At 44.6% G+C, this 21,194-nt stretch overlaps 1 protein-coding gene across 4 annotated transcripts in view; it reads right to left on the bottom strand.

The window, feature by feature from the left end:
* LOC121443231 (E3 ubiquitin-protein ligase RNF144B-like) overlaps positions 1 to 21,194 on the bottom strand; it is a 132,157-nt gene that overhangs the window by 32,638 nt on the left and 78,325 nt on the right. For all 4 annotated transcript variants that reach the window (XM_041644908.1, XM_041644909.1, XM_041644907.1 and 1 more), the window contains exon 2: positions 13,510 to 13,700. In XM_041644908.1, coding sequence (XP_041500842.1) covers positions 13,510 to 13,674 — 165 coding nt within the window. In that variant the 5' untranslated portion in view covers positions 13,675 to 13,700. The remainder of the gene's footprint in view (positions 1 to 13,509; positions 13,701 to 21,194) is intronic.

Here is a 21,194-nt window from a genome sequence, read left to right as displayed (position 1 = left end):
AAACTACCACTGTTTGTTATGCTTAGCAATTGCACGCCTTTAAACCTGAGCGGGGTACAGATCTCACCGTTTTCTGGATGGCTGACAAAGTCTAAGGGGATGTTTCGAAAACATTTCAAAAGCCCAGATGACGAATGAAGGGAAGAATTGGTCCTTTTGTGTAGCTAGCTACCTTTCACTTAAATGGCTTGATGGAGCGTAGACAAATGCTTTGAGACCGTAAGGGTCATAAATTACCAGACTCTCTCCCAGCCTACAAGGATTCCCATGAGATGTAGCCAAGCATTCAACACCGAACACATGGTGATCCAGGTGATTCGGATTGTTCCTCCCCACTCAGCCCATGACTGACGTCCACGGAACTTTTCAAGGAAGGGTTTTTTTTCAAGGTTTTGTTCACACTATGTCAAAGGACATGGAGTTCTTCATAAAGTGTTCCCATCTGCCATACAGACACGATGAAAAGCTTGCAATGCACCCATCTAGTAACAAACTATGGGCATACACAATACAGTTATAGATAGGTAGACGACAGTTAGCAAGATGGAGGACAGATAATTGATAGATGATACATAGATAATTGAGAGATGATAGAGCACTGATACATGATTAATGGATTATAAATGATAGGTAGATGATGATGATGATAGATAGATAGATGATAGATAGATAGATAGATAGATAGATAGATAGATAGAGATAGGTGATAGATAATAGATGGATGGTAGGTAGAGAGTGGATAGGTAGATGATTGATAGATTTCTGGTTTTGTGTGTTCTTTATTATACTACTTGTTTCGCCCAGAGCATCCATCTATAGTTTGTCAGAAAGGCCTTCCTTGCCAGCTAAAAGCAGTTTCCTACTCTCTGGGTCTCTTTACATGGTGTACTTACTTCCTCATCTACCTGCCCTGCTAGAACTTTATCTTGTTTTCTGAAGAGTCCTAGAAAACCAGAATGTCATTACAATACACGTCACTCAAACACTTACATATCCACTGACCTCTGAATTCTCTTCCCATGAGAGCATCGCCCTGCTTTTTTTGTTTGTTTCTATTGTTTTTCAAGACAGGGTTTCTCTGTGTAAGCAGCCCTGGCTGTCCTGGAACTTGCTTTGTAGACCAGGCTGGCCTCAAACTCACAGAAATCCGCCTTCCTCTGCCTTCCGAGCACTGGAATTAAAGGTGTGCGCCACTGTGCCCAGCTGGCCCTGCTTTGATTATTGTAGCTCTGTATTGAGTTCTGTAATCAAGAGGTGAGTTCTCTGGCTTTTTTCAAGATGATTTGGACTGTTTTAGATTTTTCATTTGTAACACGTGGCCACATGACCAGTAACGAGTGCTCCAATCAAGTGTCTTTCCATTTATTTAGCCTCTCTTACCAATAATGTGTATTTTTTCAGAGTATGCACTTTTAGATATTTTCATTAAATCTATTTCTCAGTCTTTTAATCCTTTTAAGCTGATTATAAATGAAATTGTTCTTCACAACCCCATTGTGTGATCCCTTGATAAAACAGAGAAATACTGTTGACTTTTGTACACTGGTCTTGTCTTCCGCCACCTCGTTAAACTGGTTCCTGAGATTTTAAACCTGGAGAGATTGCGATGGGCAGCCATGTCTGAGAAGGCGTTCCACCCCATCCCCCGACCCCAGTGTTACTCTGGGAGACACAGTTATGTCTTTCATTGCTGCTGCATCGCTTCATAAGGTGACTGCAATGAATCTCAGAGAGAGGCAGAGAGATTGAGTCCTCTCCATCAACGTCCACAACAAAATAGGATGCATCTAGTTCCAGGCAAAGGAGTGAAGGAAACCTAATGGGGAAAATGCATAACAACCTTTAAATAGCTTTCATTTAGAGAAACTTTAAATGCTTTAGAAGGGTTCTGCTGCTCTTTCTGGAAAAGGCACAAAGGTCCGTCCTGTAAATCTGAGAACAATACAGGAGATTAAATCTGGGCGCCAATCAAAAGTGCCTCCAGTCCCACCAACAGAGAGCAATCAGCAACTTCTATCTTTATCTCAAGTGATCAAACACCTAAATTAAGGCATTTGGTGACAGGAATAACTGTGAGGAGAAATTTGATGAAAAAGCTGTGATCTGGTTCAGTCCTCACAGCAGAGCAGAGAGATCTGGAAACTGGATGAACATTCCCCGAGAGGAGTGAACAAGGGCTCGTGGCAGAGACATCTGCTTCCAACAGGAGGAACTCAAGAACTCTCTCAGGGACCTCGAAGACTTTTTCATTTTACCCTATCTGGGCTTCCTTTCTTACCAAATCTGACTGTTGTCCAAGAGACCCATCTGGCCCAGTCGCTCCCTATGACACAGTACCCTCAGAAAAGCCACCATGACTCAAGAAGAAATAAAATAAAAAGGCCTGCCAAGTTTACAACCTTTCATTCCTCCAAAGAACCATCACCCTCCGAACCTCAGCCCTCAGCTGAGACCTGGCTATGAGATAAGCATGCCCCGATTTACGTGGCCACTGAGCTAATCAGTCTCCATCCCCTCCCCCCTCCCGTGAGAGTTCTGACTTGAACTCGCACACAGCACCGCTCAGCCTCTCAGATGTGAATCCAGTCTCAGTTGTCAGAAGGGGAACGAAACTCAAACTGATAAAGGGTCAGAAAACCTCCGATCATGAGGTAGGGTTTTGGTGATGCAACCATCCAACCTCATCTATGAAAACACAGTGAGCACGACCTTCTACTGGAGAATTTAGCATGGGAGTTCGGATCACGCAGCAAACAAAGACCAGTGAGTAAATGGAAGGAGCTGTTCAGTGAGGCAGGAGGCTGCCGTGGTCTGAAGGAGCGTGGCCCCTTCAGAACTCACATCGAATTGAATGGCCAGCGTCACAGTAAAGCAAGGACCAATCTTGGAGACTCAACTAAGTCTCGTGGCTCCACCCAGCAGCATTCAGGGTTGAGTGACTCCCGAGGGGGCTCTGGGGCCCTGTTCCCTTCCGCTTTTGTTTGTTGTTCCCCTGACCAGGAGGTGAGAGTGGCTTCCTCTGCCGAGCACCTCTGCCACCTGTGCTGACGGAACCACAGGCCAACCGCAGGCAGAAAGCACCCGAACCAGCTGCAGCCTAGGCAGCCCTTCTCCAGCATACGTTTGACAAGCATACTAGACATTCGGAGAAACCTGACCACTCTTTCACAGAAACTCCGGAAACTGATCTTAGCCCATTTCACGTGAACCACATGAGTAATTCAGCCTCAGTTCTCATGACTAAAAATTACAGATTTTGAGGTTTAAACCAACATCTAAGTGGGACTCTGTTCTTTCTATGTCTTCCTACTGTATTTCCTGATTTCATGGTTGTTAGAACAAAAGGATGAGAAAATACTAGACTCTCTGTAACTTGAAACCAGCTCTTGGGGGCTGGAGAGACGGCTAAACGGTGAAGAGCACTGGCCGCTCTCCAGAGGACCCACGTTCAGGCCCCAGCACCCACACTGGATGGTTCAAAGCTGCCTGCATTCCAGCGCCTGCAGATGAGATAGCCTCTTCTTGTCTCGGCAAGCATCCGTATACATGTCACAAACATGCGCACAGAAAAAATAAGTTAGGAAAAACTTTAAGAAAACTGTTTTGCTTTTCTCTCTGATGATTACCAAGTGCCACCAAGCTAGCCCAGTAAGTATGCCACGTGCCACTGAGACTGATGGCCCACACGATGGAAGGAAGGAGCTGACTCACCAAGTTGTCCTCTGACTTCTGCCATGGGCCACTCCCCACAAAATAAATAAATAGAAACATAATAATGAAATAATACTACCAGTATAATAGAACACAAGACTACTAAAGATTAGACAAGGACCCTATAAAACAGCCTGCCACTAACATAGCAGCCAGGAAAAGCAGGCCCTGCAGTCACAAAGTACTTTTTCCAGCTGTGGTAACGGCCTCTGATCTCTGCAAGCATCTATAGGCCGCACATAGCAAACAGGAGTTACCTGGAAACAACTATTCCTGGGCGCACCAGCAAGCAATGCTCTGCTCCTAAACTCCACGTGTGGAGGGAGCGGGGAGGTCTAAGGCCTTCTGCTCTGAGTGTTCTCAACATCAGCAGCTACCGTGCCCAGTGGCCGGGAGCTCTTCAGACAAGCAAACCAGACCGCTTCGCCCACAGGCTTGCTGTACTCAAGGAGCTTGCCTGAAGTCACACTGTTGACAGTTCAATCCCACGGCCATCATTGTGCTGAGATTACATGTTCACTCTCTGTTCTCTAGAGTGAGTTACTCTCTGCTTCTGTTTTCCACCAAGTTGGCCTATACAGAAGAACAGGCTGTCTGGTTTGCATTATATGGGCCAGTCTTCGAAATCAAGAACTACAATGTAACTCTAGAAAGCTGGTTATGGATAAACCCATATTATTGTGTGCTTTTACAGAACTACTTCTTGTTTCATCCAAACGACATTACAATCCAGGAATCAAGACTACGAATCTAGGGGGTTGGAGAGAAATCTCAGAGGTTAACAGCATTGGCGGCTCTTGCAGATGACCTGGGTTCAAATTCCCAGCACCCACACAATACCTCTCAGCTGCCTATAACTCTTTCTCTGGCCTCCGCAGGGACCAGGCATAATTGGCAAACAGACATACATGCAAGACAAAGCATTCATATAATAAAATTTTTAAAAGGTACAAAAAAAAAAAAAAGACTATGGATCTAAAGCAAGTTACCTAACTGCATTGGTTTCCTTAGGAGAGTGCTGGGTGGAAATGAAAAAATAAACAAAACAAAAATAGCAACCTTGCCCAGCACAGACACACAGCAGATACCGAACATCTTTGCTCTTTGTCTTTCCCTGATTCCACTTTACAGATGAATAATCTGAAGGTCAGAGAGACCGAGCCAACACCGTAAATTCACGTGGTAAGTAAGCCACAGGCTTTCCAGAAGGTCAAACCCAAAAGACCTGACCTGGACTCTGGAAGTGACTTAGTGCCTTCGGTTAACACACAGCTATTTCTTCCCATGGAAACGGGTGCTGATTTTGTCTTACCTGATTCGAAAGGGAATGGTGGCCTATCTGGAACCCACTATGGGGGTATACATGTGGATGAAATGCCAAAAAAAAAAAATCTCGATTTGTAGCTTTCTAGTTCACCCACTTTCGTTTTCGGCTTCAATTTACCTAACATCCTTTCTCTTTTGGTCACATCTTAGCACTGCGTCTGACAACGCATGACAACAAAGCACCTTCTGCTGCTGCAGAAGCGCTATAACCACATTGTGCTTTCTTTCTTACATACACCCTTCGCAGCATTGTTTTAGATTATAGCCCAATTTTAAAAGCATGATAATACTGTATGAAGTCAGACAAGACTACACCGGCACAGGGACACTGGAGGTGTTTTTAAGGGTAGACTCAAGAGCTAAGTTTCTTTTCTTGCAACTGACTTCCTCTTGCGGAGGCCGTGTTGACGAGACAGATGTGCTCTTCTTACATATGGACTGGAGAGGGTGGAAAGGTTGAAAAAAACCCAGAGAGTCACAACATGGGATATCACTATATTGGGAAGGTCATCTGGCCTTGACTCAAAAGGTTCATAGCTTTCAAATCTCCTTCTAGAACTTTCTATATTTATAAGTTCAAGAATCTCCATCTGGCCGGGCGGTGGTGGCGCACGCCTTTAATCCCAGCACTCGGGAGGCAGAGGCAGGCCAGCCTGGTCTACAAGAGCTAGTTCCAGGACAGGCTCCAAAACCACAGAGAAACCCTGTCTCGAAAAACCAAAAAAAAAAAAAAAAAAAAAAAAGAATCTCCATCTGCAATAGTAGAAACTTACAATGCTAAATTCTATTATTACAAGAGGGGCCTAGTTAACAAATGATTCATTTATTATATAAATATGATGTGTGTGTGTGTAAAGGGAGAGCGTGTTCATGCCACGGCACACACTTGAAGGTCAGACGACAGCTTGCAGGGGTCAGCCATCTCTTTCCACCTTTATGTGGGGTCAGGAGGTCAAATTCAGGTCATCTGGCTTGTGAGGAAAGTATATTTATCTGCCAAGCCTTCTCACCAACTCTGAATCCTTTTTTTTCTTCAGTGTGACACAGCCACACCATAGGACGGTATGCAACACTTTGTTGTAGGTAGGTCTCTATATTCGTATATGGACATGCCCATGGTATCCTAAATTATACGCATAAAACTCAAGCTAACTGGTATGTGCAGATAACATACCCATATCTGTGTATGTCGGTTTATATGCTAGAGAAAATCCTCAAAGGAATACAGAGGAATTATTCGTATACTCAACAATTTTTTAAGTTTCTGTGTCACTTCATTTTAATGTCAGCATATCACAATTAGATTTAAAAGTTAGCCGCTCTGATGTAAAGAGACAGTGAGGAAAATGGGTTACTGCGGTCCTGTGGTATTTCTAGGTAGCTCCCCTGTCTCACACAGGTACTAAAAGCTCTATATTGAGCTGGAGTCTCTGGCCCTGAAGCCACTCTGAGTTGGCAGTGAGGGAAGGCGAGCATCCATCCGGGCAGTCTCTCCTGCAGGCTCTGCTCTCAGGGCTGTCCTACGCCCGCTGTCTTCCTGGCTGCACAAAAAGATCCCAGCAGGGGAGCCAATATCTGCCTGTTCTGTCCCTAAATCACCACAAAATCTGCAGAAGTAGTCAGAATTACCTGGAGTCTGGTGACAAAAACAAAGGACCTGCCTGTCTCAAATACTGTCAGAAATTGGCAGCTAGGCAGAGGATTTGCTGGAAATGGCTGAGTAGGCCTCAGAACATGGATACAGAGATCCAAACTACCATTACTTCAGTGTGGGAGCCACCGTCATATATCAGCGCCATGTTCTTGACAATGGGATATTTTTAATGCCAGACTGGAGTCACAATAAGGACGTGGTGGGTTGAGGAAGGAATGGAGTTCCTCAACCAGGCGCCAGGTGGTACACAGCATCACTAGGAGTCAAGCTGGAGGAATAAGAAAGGAAGGAAGCCAGAGAGCTCTGGTAGAAAATCGCCGAGGGGTCAGCTGACTCCTATTAAGGTGAAGAAGCACGTGATCGGCATAGGCACTCCCAGCCGTGAATAAAGGAACCTGGTGGGCGGCACAAGGGACGTAACGCAAGCAGGAGCACAAGTGTTTCTATGTTGGTGACTTGGTAAGAAGAGCTAACACTTAAAGAACTCTGACATCACTGTCCCAATGGGTAACAGAGAGGAGAAGCTGGGGACACACTATATACTCCAGGCCACAAAGTTGGGGCTGTGATACCACAGAAGCTGAGAGGCCTGTTGCTCCGCGAGCCTCCTCCCAGCCTGCTGCCCTCCTTGCCCTCCTCCAGCAGGCTTACTTTCTGCTCATTTACCACCCCATCCCAAACCCATCCTCGCCACCCTCCTCACAGAAAGCCGCAGCAGCTCTGTCTTTCCTTTGGGACTGTCTTCATGACCACTGTTTAGTGTCTGCCTGTCTCTCTAGGCTCATGCCCAGGCACAGGCCCACTGCCAATCAGACATTCCAGAATGATCTTTCACTTTACTTTCTTTGTAGCCTACTCTTCCCTCATGTGGCGCCCTCATACAAGGCTGAACCTCCTTCTTGGGACCCACAGGATCCCACCAACACCATCATCAGGTAATCTCCTACATTATCTCTCAGTCTCTGCCACTGCTCTGTCCTCTTCCTTGTGGTTTGGCTGGGCCTCCACACGTGCCTACAGTCTGCCTCTTTTTGAGGGTCTGTCCCCCAAAGCAGCACTGGTGACCTCTGATGCCTGCCTTTTGCACTCTATTTACCACTGCACCATGGCAACGGCAGCATCTGGGTAGAATCTGGGCTAAGATGAGAATAGGCTTAGGAGAATTGGAAAGGGACACGATTTCAAAGGGAGCAATAAGTCAACCTTTGTGGCTTGGTGAGAAGTTCTGTACACACCTCTGACTGTGGCGTTCATGCCTGGACTGCTATCACACTCTGATATGGGACATGAAGAGTTAAAACAGAAGCAACGCCAGGCTTTGGGGAACTTGAAAGTTGAGTGGGAAGAATCTGGGAGGACTTGGAGGAGAGTAAAGAATGTGATCAAAATATATTGCATGAAAACAAGCTTAAAAAGTACGCTTTGGAAATAAAAGAACAATCTACAGAGTAGCCATTCATTTTCACCACCTACTACCTCTCTGTGACTTCCTGTGAAAAGGAACTGAAGCTCTGATCCACATCACAGCACGACTTCCTGACCCTGGTTTTCTCAGGCAGAGAAAGACCTGAAGTACTTGTTCAGCTCCCGACCAAGCCAAGATAGTGTAGATTTGGTACCTGTTTCAAAAGAACTGAGGTGGGAGGGAAGAAGTACGACTTGGTAATTACCGAGAAGGCTAGTCTGTCCCGAGTGTTGGAAAATTGTGTGACTACACTAATAAAGCAATAAAGAACGCCTGAATTATTAGGCGTTATTAATCTAGACAACAGGAGGAGAGAAGGTTATGTTAAGATTGCGAGTTGCTCATTTGAAAAGAAGAGAAAACGCAGTTCCAGATTACAGATTTTATGGGCGCTCTCTGAGATGAAGAAGAATTTCAAGACTCCGTCTTCAACTGGGTTGACTAGAGATGGGATCTGATGGCCAGGGGAGATGCTTCAGTGGACAAAGAGCTTGCTGCTCAAGTGTGAGGACCTGAGTTTGGATTTCCAGAAGCCATGTGAAAACCACACAGGCTTCCAGGAAAAGGGCTTCTTCCTTGGGGTGAGGGACCCGGCAACCAAAGCTATCTTCCAAACCTAGGCCAGTAAGAGGCTTCTCTTCTTCTCTTGACACATTATTTACTACTTGCCTTGAATTAGTGAGTAGTGAGCACAGGGCCTGGATGAGATCATGGGTCCAGGAAGCCAGCGCCTTCTTGAGTCATCTCTAACCTATTTCTCATGCTGCTCCTATTCATTCTCATCCCTCGGGTGCCACCTGACTTGGCAGGAGCCCAGTTGTCAGTAGGAAAACAGCACCAAAACTGACATTTTAGGCCAGTGATTTAACTGGTGGATACAAAAGCCACCACACAACCAATAAAAGAGATACAAACAGAGAGTGCACTGAGGTCATTTTACAAGACAAAGTTAAAGTCTTTTGACTGATGGCTGACTGCTCAGAAGGCAAGCCAGGAAACAGCATAAACAAAGCCTTGTCACCTCATATATCCTAGACTCAGAGGCTACAGAAAAATAGAGTGACAGAAAGCATCTGTCCATCCAACATCAATCAAAGCTATGGGAACCAGGATAGGAGGACAACTCCAACGCCTCAGGGAAAAGCTGCAGGGAATGTGACTGGAAGACAAGACAGAAAAGGGCTCGGGGACACCGTCCTGAAATAAGATGCCTCCTTGATTTCTGCAGCTCCCGCAAGGTCTAGGTAAAAGTGACTTCAAACGACTGTGCCCTTTCACCATCAAAAACCAAAACAACAAACAAACAAAACCCTGCGGACTAACAAACCATGGCAGCTTGGGAAAATTCCATCTGAATCGTGTAGATCTATCTGCCAAAGGTGTGGGCATGGGTCCACCTTTAGAGTTGTCGTCTCAACCTTACAGTCATTTTTAGAATCGTTGTACTCAATGCGAATAACATTTTTTTTTTACCTTTTCCAAACCAAGTGCCTGCTTTGCAAATCTCTGTATATTGCCTATATTCTGTATACACTGTAACACTGCAGTGACCTATTAGCTTGTTTGGTATGAGAAAAGTATTTGATTTTTTGTTGACCTGATTCCTTAATCATTTAAAAAAAAAAAGTCTAAACTTTTTTTCTTAAATCTTTAAGATGGCCTTTATTCATAAAGTTGCAGTTAGGAGGGATGGACAGGGGAAAAAACTAATCTTGAGTGTCTTTAGATAGAAACATGAGGTTAAGATTTGTTTTTATTTTTCCTCATTAAAATATCTTACTATATTTTATTTTACTGCCATTCCCTTAAAAAAAAAAAAGGGGTTGGTTCTTTGTTTTGTTTTACTTTGTTGGTGACTCCTGATCTACTTTTGGGATTTGGGTTTAAAAATAGTCATAAGTCACAGTACACATTTCTCCACTTTCTGGTAAATGGCTAATGAGGAAGAGGAAGACATCAAACTCACATCTTTACCAGCATCCCTTGCTCGGGGACAGTTTTAAAAGATGGAGAGGCTCCACGCAGAGTGGACTGTGGGGAAGGAGCAATAGTGATAAAGTGATGCTAGCTCAGTCCAGAGTTGGAAGTGAGCAAGTCTTTTTACTGGGGTTCTCAACCGATGAACTTCTACCCCAAGACGGGCATTGTCAACTCCTCTGAAGCCGAAGATAAATGGCTTACCCGTGCCTCAAATCTTAGACCACTGGAGAGCAAAGCCTGACTGCATCTGACTCCTCCTGCATCTGGGCTCTTCACCACAGCTCTGCTGTGTGTATCTCAAGGGAGGTGGGGTTGGAAAATGTCTTCACTTTCCTGATAAAGGTACCATTTAGAACCCGAGAAAAAAAAGAACTGCAGGTTCTCGGCTTCACTTCAGTTACTAACTGTGTGTGCACATATGAACACACACATAGGCAGTTCTTCCTGAACTATAAATGTCTCCCAGAGCATATGGGGGCTTTTCTTAAAGGTCACCCAACAGGCCCTGAAGGAAAGAAGTGCTTGATTTTTAAAAAGTCTTGCTTCTTCTCACTTTTTAAACATTGGAAAAACCATTTGGCTGCAAGAAATGAATAGTAAAAGAATTCTAGCTACACGGAGCCAAGGACGGGTAATGGAAAAGGGCAGGAATATGGTTGGACTCTATTTTCTTTTCGTACAACACATCCTGTCTTTAATCTGGAAGGTAAATAGGCCATGCCCAACATACCAACTCTTTCCAGGTGAAATTATCTAGGTTATAAAAACAAGCAGCCACTGTGCTCTCATTATCTTCCATTCATGGCAGGCAGAAGCCGTGTCCAAGGCAAACCAGAGGCGAAGCAAGGCGATGCCTGCCCGCGAGAGGGCAAACCCACGATTTTCACCACTTTGAAAACCTACTCTTGTCATTTTTTTCCCTTGACTTCAATGGTCCAGAATGATCTGAAAGAACAAGCTGCGGGAGCTAGCAGTGGGTCAGGTGTGACAGCTGAGGCTGCACTTAGTCCTTGGGAGGCTGAGGCGGGAAGACTGTTCAAGAGCAACCTGGGATTTACACCAAGTGTTTGTTATGCTACCCAAGGCTACACAGCAAGGCCCTGCCTCAAAAAAGGAAAGAAGAGATCCAGAGAAGGTGTGGTGGTTTGAACGATAATGACCCCCAAAGACTCATAGGGAGTGGCACTATTAGGAAGTGTAGACTTGTGGGAGTCGGGGTGGCCTTGTTGGAGGAAGTGAGTCCTCAAGGGTGGGCTCTGAGGTTTCAGAAGCTCGAGCCAAGCCCAGGGTCACTGTTCCTGCTGCCTGCTGATCTGGATGTAGAACTCTCAGTTCCTTCTCCAGCCCTGTCTGCCTGTGTGCTCCACACCGTGATAATGGACTAAACCTCTGAACTGTGAGAAAACCTCAGTTAAATCCTTCCCTTTATAAGAGTTGCTGTGGTCATAGTGTCTCTTCACAGCAACAGAAATCCCAAACAAGACAGAAGGGAAGCTTGAATTTTCATGTTTCCATTATTTGCACTGACAAATGAAAAGGAAAAGAAAAAAGGAGATAAAATCTCTGCGTTCTGCCTATTATTGATTTACATACAGCCTTCCTGAGATATTTAGCCTTCAAGGCACCAGAAATAATTACACCGTTTCTCTCACTATAATCCCAATATATCTACCCCTCTGACACCATAACTCCACAGTGTACCTAAAGCCTTCATCCAGATGAGTGAGGACTGTGCCCACATCTGTATCCTCAACTTCCCTTGCTTTCTGCTACACTTTCTTCTCCACATTAAAGCCAAGCATGGAGTTCAACCGAGGAAACCATCTCCACAAGTAGACCACCAAGGGGTGGTTTAGTGGCAGCGATGTGCGCTGCACTCCAGTCTCTGAAGTCATTTAGAGCCAGAATTACCTACATTGGAGAGTCTAAGGAGTCTACAAAGCACCTGTTGTAGGCAAATGAATAAGTTAAAATGTGTCAAAGGCTAGAGAGAGGACTCCGTGGTTAAGAGCACTGGCTGCTCTTCCTGAGGACCCTGGTTCAAGTCCCAGCACCCACATGGCAACTCATAACTGTCTGTCACTCCAGTTCCAGGGAATTTGATACCCTCTTCTGACAGCCATGAGCACTGCATGCACATGTGCTACACAGATATACATGAAGGAAAAACACTCATACACATAAACTTTAAAACGTGGCAAAGGCTGGGAACTGAACTCGAGTCCTTTGCAAAAAGCAGCAAGGGCTTTTAACCACTGAGTCATCTCGCCAGCCTCTCGACAAACTTTTTTTTAAATCACATTTTGGATAAAACGAGGAATAAATCTGTTTAAAAAAAAAGGTTCAAGTAGTACTCCAGGCAAGTCTGACTCTAACTGCAGATTCACAGACACTGATGCCTTCCCACGTGCTCAGCTTACTGCTTTAAAAGACCACAGGCAATGAGAGAGCAGTGAAGGTTAATGTTGACAGGCACAAAACAACGTCCAGAAACTGGAGAGTACCAAAAATATCAAGCCATTTGACTTTCTGCTCCTGAGCCCTCTGTAACAATAAGGAAGTATGAATCTAGTTGACAGAGTAATGTAATTGTTCAAATGCCAACTCCCAAATCGCTGAAGAAACGAGAAACAGTGGCGCTGGTTTTAATTAGAAGCTAGAATCTATTGAAACAACAACGTGTCAACATTAGCTTCTTGTAAAGATGAAATGCAGCCTTTGGCTCCATATTCTTTCCCCAGCATTCACACACAAGCTTGAATTCTGCACTATGAACTCTCACAGCAAAAACTGAATCTCTGCTCTTAAACACCAGGCATCCTCAGAGGAAAACTTCCATCCTGGTTTGCACTAAATGTTGCTTCCGATTCACGGTTTCCAAGGAGTGGGAAGAGACCAAAGCATGCAAGACAGACGCCATTAATTCCAACAGATGGGTTCAGAATCCAAGCAAGACCAAAGGAAAATGGTCACTCTGAGATGGTGAGACCAGTGTGACTCCTAACCCCCTAAAACCCAGTGTCTTCCCTAGACCCATCCCCCCTCTACTGGACTCTGCTTTCCTTCCAAGACCTGTCTCCCTGTCTTCCATAACTCTCCTGTTTACTCTGCTTGGTGCTAGTTTTGTGACCCTTTCCGAAGGGTTACAGCAGCCATTCTCAGTCTTCCTAACGCTGTGAGCCTTTAATAGTTTCTCATGTTGTGGTGACCCCCAACCATGAAGTTATTTTCATTACTACTTCATGACTATAACTTTGCCACTGTTAGGAATCATAAGGCACATATGCCACAGAAATGTATCCTGTAGCTTTCATAATTTTTCCCATAATTTTTCGTGGACTTTTCTATGGCGAGAACATTAAGGAAAACTTACAGATGTACAGAAGATGCATTGGCATTCTTGGAGCATGGTCACTTTGTCCAGAGGCTGTTCGCACAAGCAGAGCTTGCAAGTGACAATGGGGACAGGAGTCAGGTCTCCGGAAGTAGGGTTTTCAGCAGTCATGGTTAGACACTGGAGGCCGTCGATGGAGTCCATCAGCCTGTCTTCAGTCTTCTCTATCCCTAGAGAAAAGCCCAAAGTAAGAAGTGTTATCGCCACCCGTACAGCTAATGTTAAACACATGTTTTTGTGGGTCGGGTTGAGCAAATCCTCATTCCTCATCCTCGGTGATTTCTAAAAGTATAGTTGATGCATTTCTGAGAACCGTGGGACGGAGTACTCCTGACCTTGGCAAGGACTTCCCCAAGCCCTGATATTTAAGCTGACCTCACTTCTCTGTCTTGATTCATATCATGTAAGCTAGCTGTGGGAGTTGAGTGATAACTAGACAGGAGGAGAAGGGATGCGGGGATGCTGGTTGAGTGCACATTTCCATGTGGACAGGATGAGTAAGTTTTGGAGAACAATAGGGCAACACAGTGACTCCAGCTAATTATAACACTGGCATTTTGCACTTGGCAATTCCTGAGAGCAGATTTTAAATGAGTCTCACCAGGATAACAGAAATAAGCATGAGAGGTGAGGATCACATTAATGATCTTGATTTACCCCTTGTGTGTGTGTGAATACAATACTATCTTAAAATATCACACTGTGCATCATTAATAAGCTGGGGTAGAAGATAGAATATTAGTACTATAAGCAAACACGTCACTTGGGAGGCACATGCGGTGATTTGAGTGAGAAATGTCCCCCATAGACTCATGTATCTCAACGCCTGGTCCCCAGTTGGTGGCCCTGTTTAAGGAAGTTATGAAACCTTTAGGAGGTGGGGCCTTGTGGGAGAAAGTGTAGGCATTGAGAGTTGATAGCCCCACCCCATTTCTAGTTCTCTCTTTCCTGGGGTGTCAAGGAATTGTGAGCTGCAAGCTTCCTGCTCTGGCAACCTGCAGCCATGTCATTCTGGCCATTATGAACTCTAACCCTCCAGAACCATTAGCCAAAATAAAATCTCTCTTCCCTAAGCTGCTTCTGGCCATGGTATTCTATCATAGTAACAGAAGTAACTAATATGGTGCATCACTACAAACACTACAGTCAATTCAACTGGCTCCCAAAATACTTACAAATCGGATATCTCTCAAAAAAAAAAAAAGTTCAAGAATTATCAAATAGGTTGAGCTGTAGCTCCGTGGCACAGCACTTGTCTAGGATGTATAAGGCCCTGGGTTCCATCATCAAAAACACTAGGAAGAAATTATCATGTGATCCAGCAATTCCATTTTGGGGTAGGTGTTCCCAAAAGATCTGCAATCGAGATCTTAAAGAGATATTTCTACCTCTCTGCATTATTAATACTATTCACAGAGGTATTAGTCATGACTGCCAGAAGGGAAATCAAGCCAAGCACACATCAACAGATGAATGAACAGTGTGTACCAAACAGAAGAAGAACAATCCAATTGAGAAACACAATGAATATAGCAAATGTGAGGCTGCTACTAACCCAGACTGTCTTGTAGAAACAAAAACAAAAGATTTACATGCCAGAAGCACATACTAAAATACTAATAAAAGATATAGTGGGATAAATACATAAGCTATTAACATAGTTTCTTGTTATCATTAATCAATCATTTTTCACTATGAGTAATTGTATATGCTGTTTATGATTGCTAATGCTATAGGTTTATACCAGTGTCACACAAATATGGGGAATGCATTAAGTTACAATATTATAAGAGCTATAGATATCACTGTGGGATGGGAATTTTCAACTATATTAACATTTTATGGGACCATCACTATATATATGGTTCTTCATTGATGGAACCATCAGGATGAGCTTCATGAATTATATAAAAATACAAGAACACTAAAACAAGAATAATGAAAAAATTGGAGGTGATAGGAAAGTGAGAAGCCAATAAGATCTTTGCTCACCAACCAGAAAGAGTCAACAGTTGCTAAACCTAATAAACTGAGTAGCAATGACTTTCAAAATAAAGAGGAAACTAACCAATGATTAGTTTCCAATATAGAAGGCATGCTGCTCCTGGTCAAAGGCCCAATAAAGTTCAAGACTCGGTGTTCTCATTCCACTAACAATTTCTATCATCCAAGAGCAAATTAAAATCAATTAATGCATAAACAAGTTTGGGACATTGAGATGTGAGACTTCCCCTTAGCATCATGTAGGAAAGAAAAAAAAAAAAGAATGATGTCACCTCTTTCCAGTCTATGGCTAGATAATCACTTGGTCATCGGACTAAGACTTTCCGGTGCACCACTCTCAGAGTCCCACCAATTTTCCCCCAGATGCGTCTTCTTCTCACCTGAATGCTCAGTAAACACATGCTGAGTAAAGCAACAGGAACTGCCGCAACTCAGAACCACCCCAGATCTCAACTATCAACTACCCTTCAGAGTCAACTGGAGCCAGTCATGGTGGCACACATCTGTGATCCCAGAACTCAGGCAGAGACAGTAGCATCTTTAGTTCAAAGTCAGCCTGGGCTATATAGTGAGATCACATGTCAAAACAAATGGAATAGATAAGAATTTAAGATGCCAGCAAGAGGATGCTACGGTGAAGAATCAACGCTGTTCTTCACATCTGGCCATTGCTCACTTTCTTGTGCCCTTGCCTGATGTTGGGGGGAATTTAAAAATGATTATTTTTACGATCAGTGTGCATGTGTGAAGTATGTGTATGTGAATGTGGACATGTGTATGCCATGGCGCACTTCTGGAGGTTAGAGGGCAACTTGAGGGAGTTGGTTCTCTCCTTCCAAAGCAAGTTTCAGGGATTGAGCTGTGAGTTCTAGGAACTAACCCATGTTGTAAGACCTGCACTGGAAGTGCTTCTAACCGCCGAGCCATCTCACTGGCTCTAGGGACAAATTGTTAACATATTCCTCGGTATCTAAGATATACTTGTGGTTTGTTTTTGTTTAAGATACAGTCTCTCTATATAGCCTTGACTGTCTTGAAACTCTATGTAGACCAGGCTGGCCTCAAATTCACAGAGATCCACCTGCCTCTGCCTCCCAAGTGCTGGGATTAAAGGTATACACCACTATATTTCTATTGTTATGAATATTCATGTTGTTAAAGCAGAACATATTCATATTGTTAGCTCATATTCATGTCGTCAAGGCCGAACTATCAAGTGTATTAAACAAGATCTACTGAAATCTAATCATGCCTAGTCCTAGCCATGACTTTACGCCTTAGGTTGTGAGTTACATGCCTACAGGCAATGAAACCAAAGTTATAAAAGGATCCAAAAGTAAAAGATATTTATATATAAAATATTTAAAATATAGAACTCTTTCATATTTCAGAGACACATTTTTTTAAAGAATACTAAGTATTCCAAAAGGCACACTTGTGACTGGGTGGGACAAAGAGAGGAAGCGACACATTGTATTCCTTGGAGGCCTGAATTAATCCAAAGCAATTCTTCAGGAAGAGGGGATTATTTTCCTTTGTACAATTAACACCAATTCCCTAAAGTGACAGATTTTAAACATTTTCAAGCAGCAATAGAATTTTTTTTTTTTTTTTGATTTTCGAGACAGGGTTTCTCCGTAGCTTTTTGGTTCCTGTCCTGGAACTAGCTCTACTAGACCAGGCTGGCCTCGAACTCACAAGGATCCGCCTGCCTCTGCCTCCTGAGTGCTGGGATTAAAGGCATGCGCCACCACTGCCCGGCAAGCAATAGAATTTAATAAAAACAAAATGACAACCTACCACTGCAGAAGAGAGAATAGAGAAGTTAGAGCTTGTCCCTGGAGGGAGATCCAGGGCCAGTCCTTCCTTGATCTCTCCCAGCCTCCCAGGCTCTATCACAGAAGCCTAAGATTACTCCAGAGACAGACTGATAACCTGCCTTTAGCTTTTGTCTTTGGGTAAAACCAACAATGAATGTTTTTAAAACTGAATGACACAGAGCATGAGATAGATAGATAGATAGATAGATAGATAGATAGATAGATAGATAGGCAGGCAGGAAGGCAGACAGACAGACCGATCTCAAATGAGATATACTCCCATCATTAATTTGTTGGAAATTGAATTTTTAAAACAGTAAATAGGACCTTAACATGAATCCTCTGGTGGGATCCCCACCCTAGAGAGACTACGAATGCCTACAAAGTTTGCTAGTGTTTCTTGCATCTAGAGATTCACCCTCCTTTATCACATGAAACCACTGGCAGAACCTCAGCCTCCCCACCCTAACTACCTAGCAAGTCACGGGAAGCTTGGAGGGAAGACCCACAAGAGAACTGAGGACACCGTCTGTCCTAGCTCACTCTGTCAGCTTGACACATGCTAGATTCATCTGAGGAGAAGGAACCTCAATTTAGAAAGTGTCCTCACCAGACTGGCCTATGGGCAATCTTGTGGGGCATTTTCTTGATTAATGATTGGTGTGGGAGTACCCAGCCCACTGTGGGCAGTGCCACCCCTGGTTCTGGGTTCTATAAGAAAGCAGACTGAACAAGCTATGGCAAGAAAGTCAGCAAGCAGCACCCCTCCAGGGCCTCTGCATCAGTCCCATCCCTCAGTGATGGTGTGATCTGAGAGAGGTAAAGAGAAATAAACCCTCTCCTCTCCCGCTGCTTTTGGTCATAGTGTTTAGCTATAGAAACCCTCCCAGTTCCCCCCATCCCCCCCTCATCTACCAGTCCTGTGTAGGCCCATTGGCAATTCACCCCGTCCCTTTCAGGGTTTAAGCCTTCCCTCCAGAGAGAGCCGCCAGCTCCCTGGGATGGGCCTCCTCCTGGCTTGTGTGGCTTGTTTTGTCTCATACCTCACACACTTAATCTCAGATAAGAAAGCGACTTGATTTACCCACCCTACCACTTGCAAGGTAACAATTATAATTACTTTTACAGTTATCCCAAACGTAACTGTGCCTCTCATTGGGTGTCCAGAACTCTTGAGAAAGAATTTTGGCAGAGAGTACTAGGGCATGTTGAAAAGAAGAGAATTCTGGCAGCTGCCTTCAGGTTTCAACTTTCAAAGGCTTATAGCAGGTTCCACTTGTTTACATATACCTAGCTCAGCGTCCTGATCCTGAGAGGAAGGAAGGCTGCTGTGGCCACTCTGTTTTGTACAGAATTCCCTGGAACAGAGAATCCTCTATCTGCTCCAACTGACTCTTGCACCATAAAACGTTTGTTATGAGAAGCAAGTGCTGTCTGATAGGGAAGGGCAGGAAAGTCGCTTCCCTCGCGTGTTTTCATTAGGCTTGCCAAAGAAAGGAATACTTGAGAAGCTGGGCTAGAAGCACGGGATGCATAAGGAATTTCCATATTCTGCTGGAGGCCTGAAAAAGCAATCTGCTTCTGCTCCCAAAACCCGAGGGTGGTGAGAGCCAACATTCAGAGTATTTTTAACTGGCGGAGCATGTGCCTGTTTGACTACCCAGAATCAAAGTAGTTATCGTGCGTGTGTGTGTGTGTGTGTGTGTATCTCTATGTGTGTGTCTCTGTGTGTGTGTCTGTATGCAAGATAATCTAATTGTAAGGAAAAGCATTTGACTAAGGTACTAATATAGTCATTTGGGAATTTCTCCATATTGTCTTAGCACCTTGCAAAACATTTAGAGAAAATGGACAGAGCACAGTTAAAGAGACTGAGCAAAGCGAACCAGCTGGGTATTGCTGACGAACCAGAATTTCAGTAAAGGTCCAGTGTATCTCAATTCCTAGCTCTGCTACAGTGACCTGAGGACAAAGACCAAGCAGAAGAGGAGGACTGCTCTCACGGTGTTGACATGACCTTGAAAGACTACACGCCTTTCACAGGGGGCTGGAGACACAGCTCCACAAGGGAGCTCCCGAAGGAAGGCCTTAGGAAGGGCAGACCACGAGGCAGTGCAGTTCAAGTGCCATCTGTGTAAAGGAAAGAGACTCGGGCTGTCTCTACCCTGGTAGAGCCAGTAGAATGGAGAACAGCGACAACCCCAAGTTGCCTCTGCCTTATTAAGAAGTCTCTTCCAATACTGGCTAAGCACAAGAGTGAAAATTCGTGTGGCTGTCCTTTGGTACTCACTTGGTTCAGAACACCCTCTCCTCAGATGCCAAAACTCATAGGTGATCCTGTCCCTTATATAAAACAGCGTGATAGTGCACTTGACCAGGGTATATACTCCTGAATGCCTTACATAGTATCTAATACAATAGGAAGGGCATATGGATAACCATTCATTATATTGTACCGTTTAGGAAATATTGACAAGAAAAAAATCTGTATAAGCTCAGTACACGTGCAACTATTTTCTGAGTTGCCTTTTTTTTTTTTTAGATTTATTTCTCAAGGGAAGGAGAGGACAGGCATGCCGCAGTGCGCACGTGAAGCTAGAGGGCAACTCACAGGTGGTAGCATTTTCCACCATGTAGGCCCCAGGGATCACACTCATGCGGCCAGGCTTGGCAGTAGTACTAGTCTTTATCAGCTGAGCCATTTTGCAGGCCCATTCTGAACACCTTTTCAAAGCTGTTTCATCTTCTCATTCTTAGGAGTGCATATGGGTGTATGGGTATCATGTGTGTGGAGGTGCCCATCGGATCCCTTGGAGCTAGAGTTATAGGGGGTCTTCCTAATTTAGATGCTGGGAACCGAACTCTGGTGCTCTGCAAGAGCAATGACTGCTGTGTGTGTGTGTGTGTGTGTGTGTGTGTGTGTGTGTGTGTGTGTGTGTGTAGGTAGGTAGACAGGGTTTCTCTGTGTAGCCCTAGCTGTCCTGGAACTCGCTCCGTAGACCAGGCTAGCCTTGAACTCACAGAGATCCTCCTGCCTCTGCCCCACTTTCTGAGTCAAAAGCTCCACTTTTGATTCATGGTCAAATCCACAGATCTGGACACTGAGGATACTGAGGTTAACTGTACTCTGTTGACCTTTGCGCTGCTGCCCAGTGAGGTGGTTTATTTGGTTACTGGCTCATGTTTTTAATAGGGCCTGTTGGTGGGATCAATGGTACTGGCTAAGGCTAGCAAACTGTTGCCATTAGCCATTTGCTGAAGCTGTCCTCTAAATCCAGGGGTGAATGGTAGGCAGGTGCATTTCCCGGGGGTGGGGCTAGAGTAACAGCAAAGGCAGTGAAGGAGCTCAGGGAGGAAGGGCTCCTGGCAGCCCTCCACTGGCAGCCCTCCACAGTAGCCAGCATGCTTCTCTTTCCTACTTGGCTCTCTGACCAGTGTTCTGATCATTCAGGGACAAGACGGACCCGTGCCTATCAGTCTCATCAGTAACAGTCCTCCTGCATGCCCTGTGACAACAAGAACAGATGGACCACAAGCAGACCCACTAGCACTCGGAGAAACACAACTTCTGGAGCCTAGTTCATATCTTTGCAACTGCCTCTAAGGGAACAGTGCTCAAGGCCAGGGAGTGCAAACAAAGTGTCCTTCATAATGGACTTTGTCGTCATTGATGACAGGGATTGGAGAATCTTCACTGGAATCAGCAAGTCCAAGAAATATTTAGTTCTTAGGTGTGGTGGGACTAATACCCATCCCCTCAGCCTCGAGGCAGAAGTGTTGAGAAGTGTGGTTTGTCGCTGTGCCATGAACAGGGGGCTTCTCTCCTCTCCCCAATCTCAT

This window comes from Microtus oregoni, unplaced genomic scaffold (assembly GCF_018167655.1).
Source record: "Microtus oregoni isolate MIOR12 unplaced genomic scaffold, Mior012 000103F_ref0000194, whole genome shotgun sequence".
In the NCBI taxonomy this organism is placed as follows: domain Eukaryota; kingdom Metazoa; phylum Chordata; class Mammalia; order Rodentia; family Cricetidae; genus Microtus; species Microtus oregoni.
The sequence above is the reverse complement of the archived record's forward strand: the minus strand, read 5'-3'. Positions and strand labels throughout refer to the sequence as shown.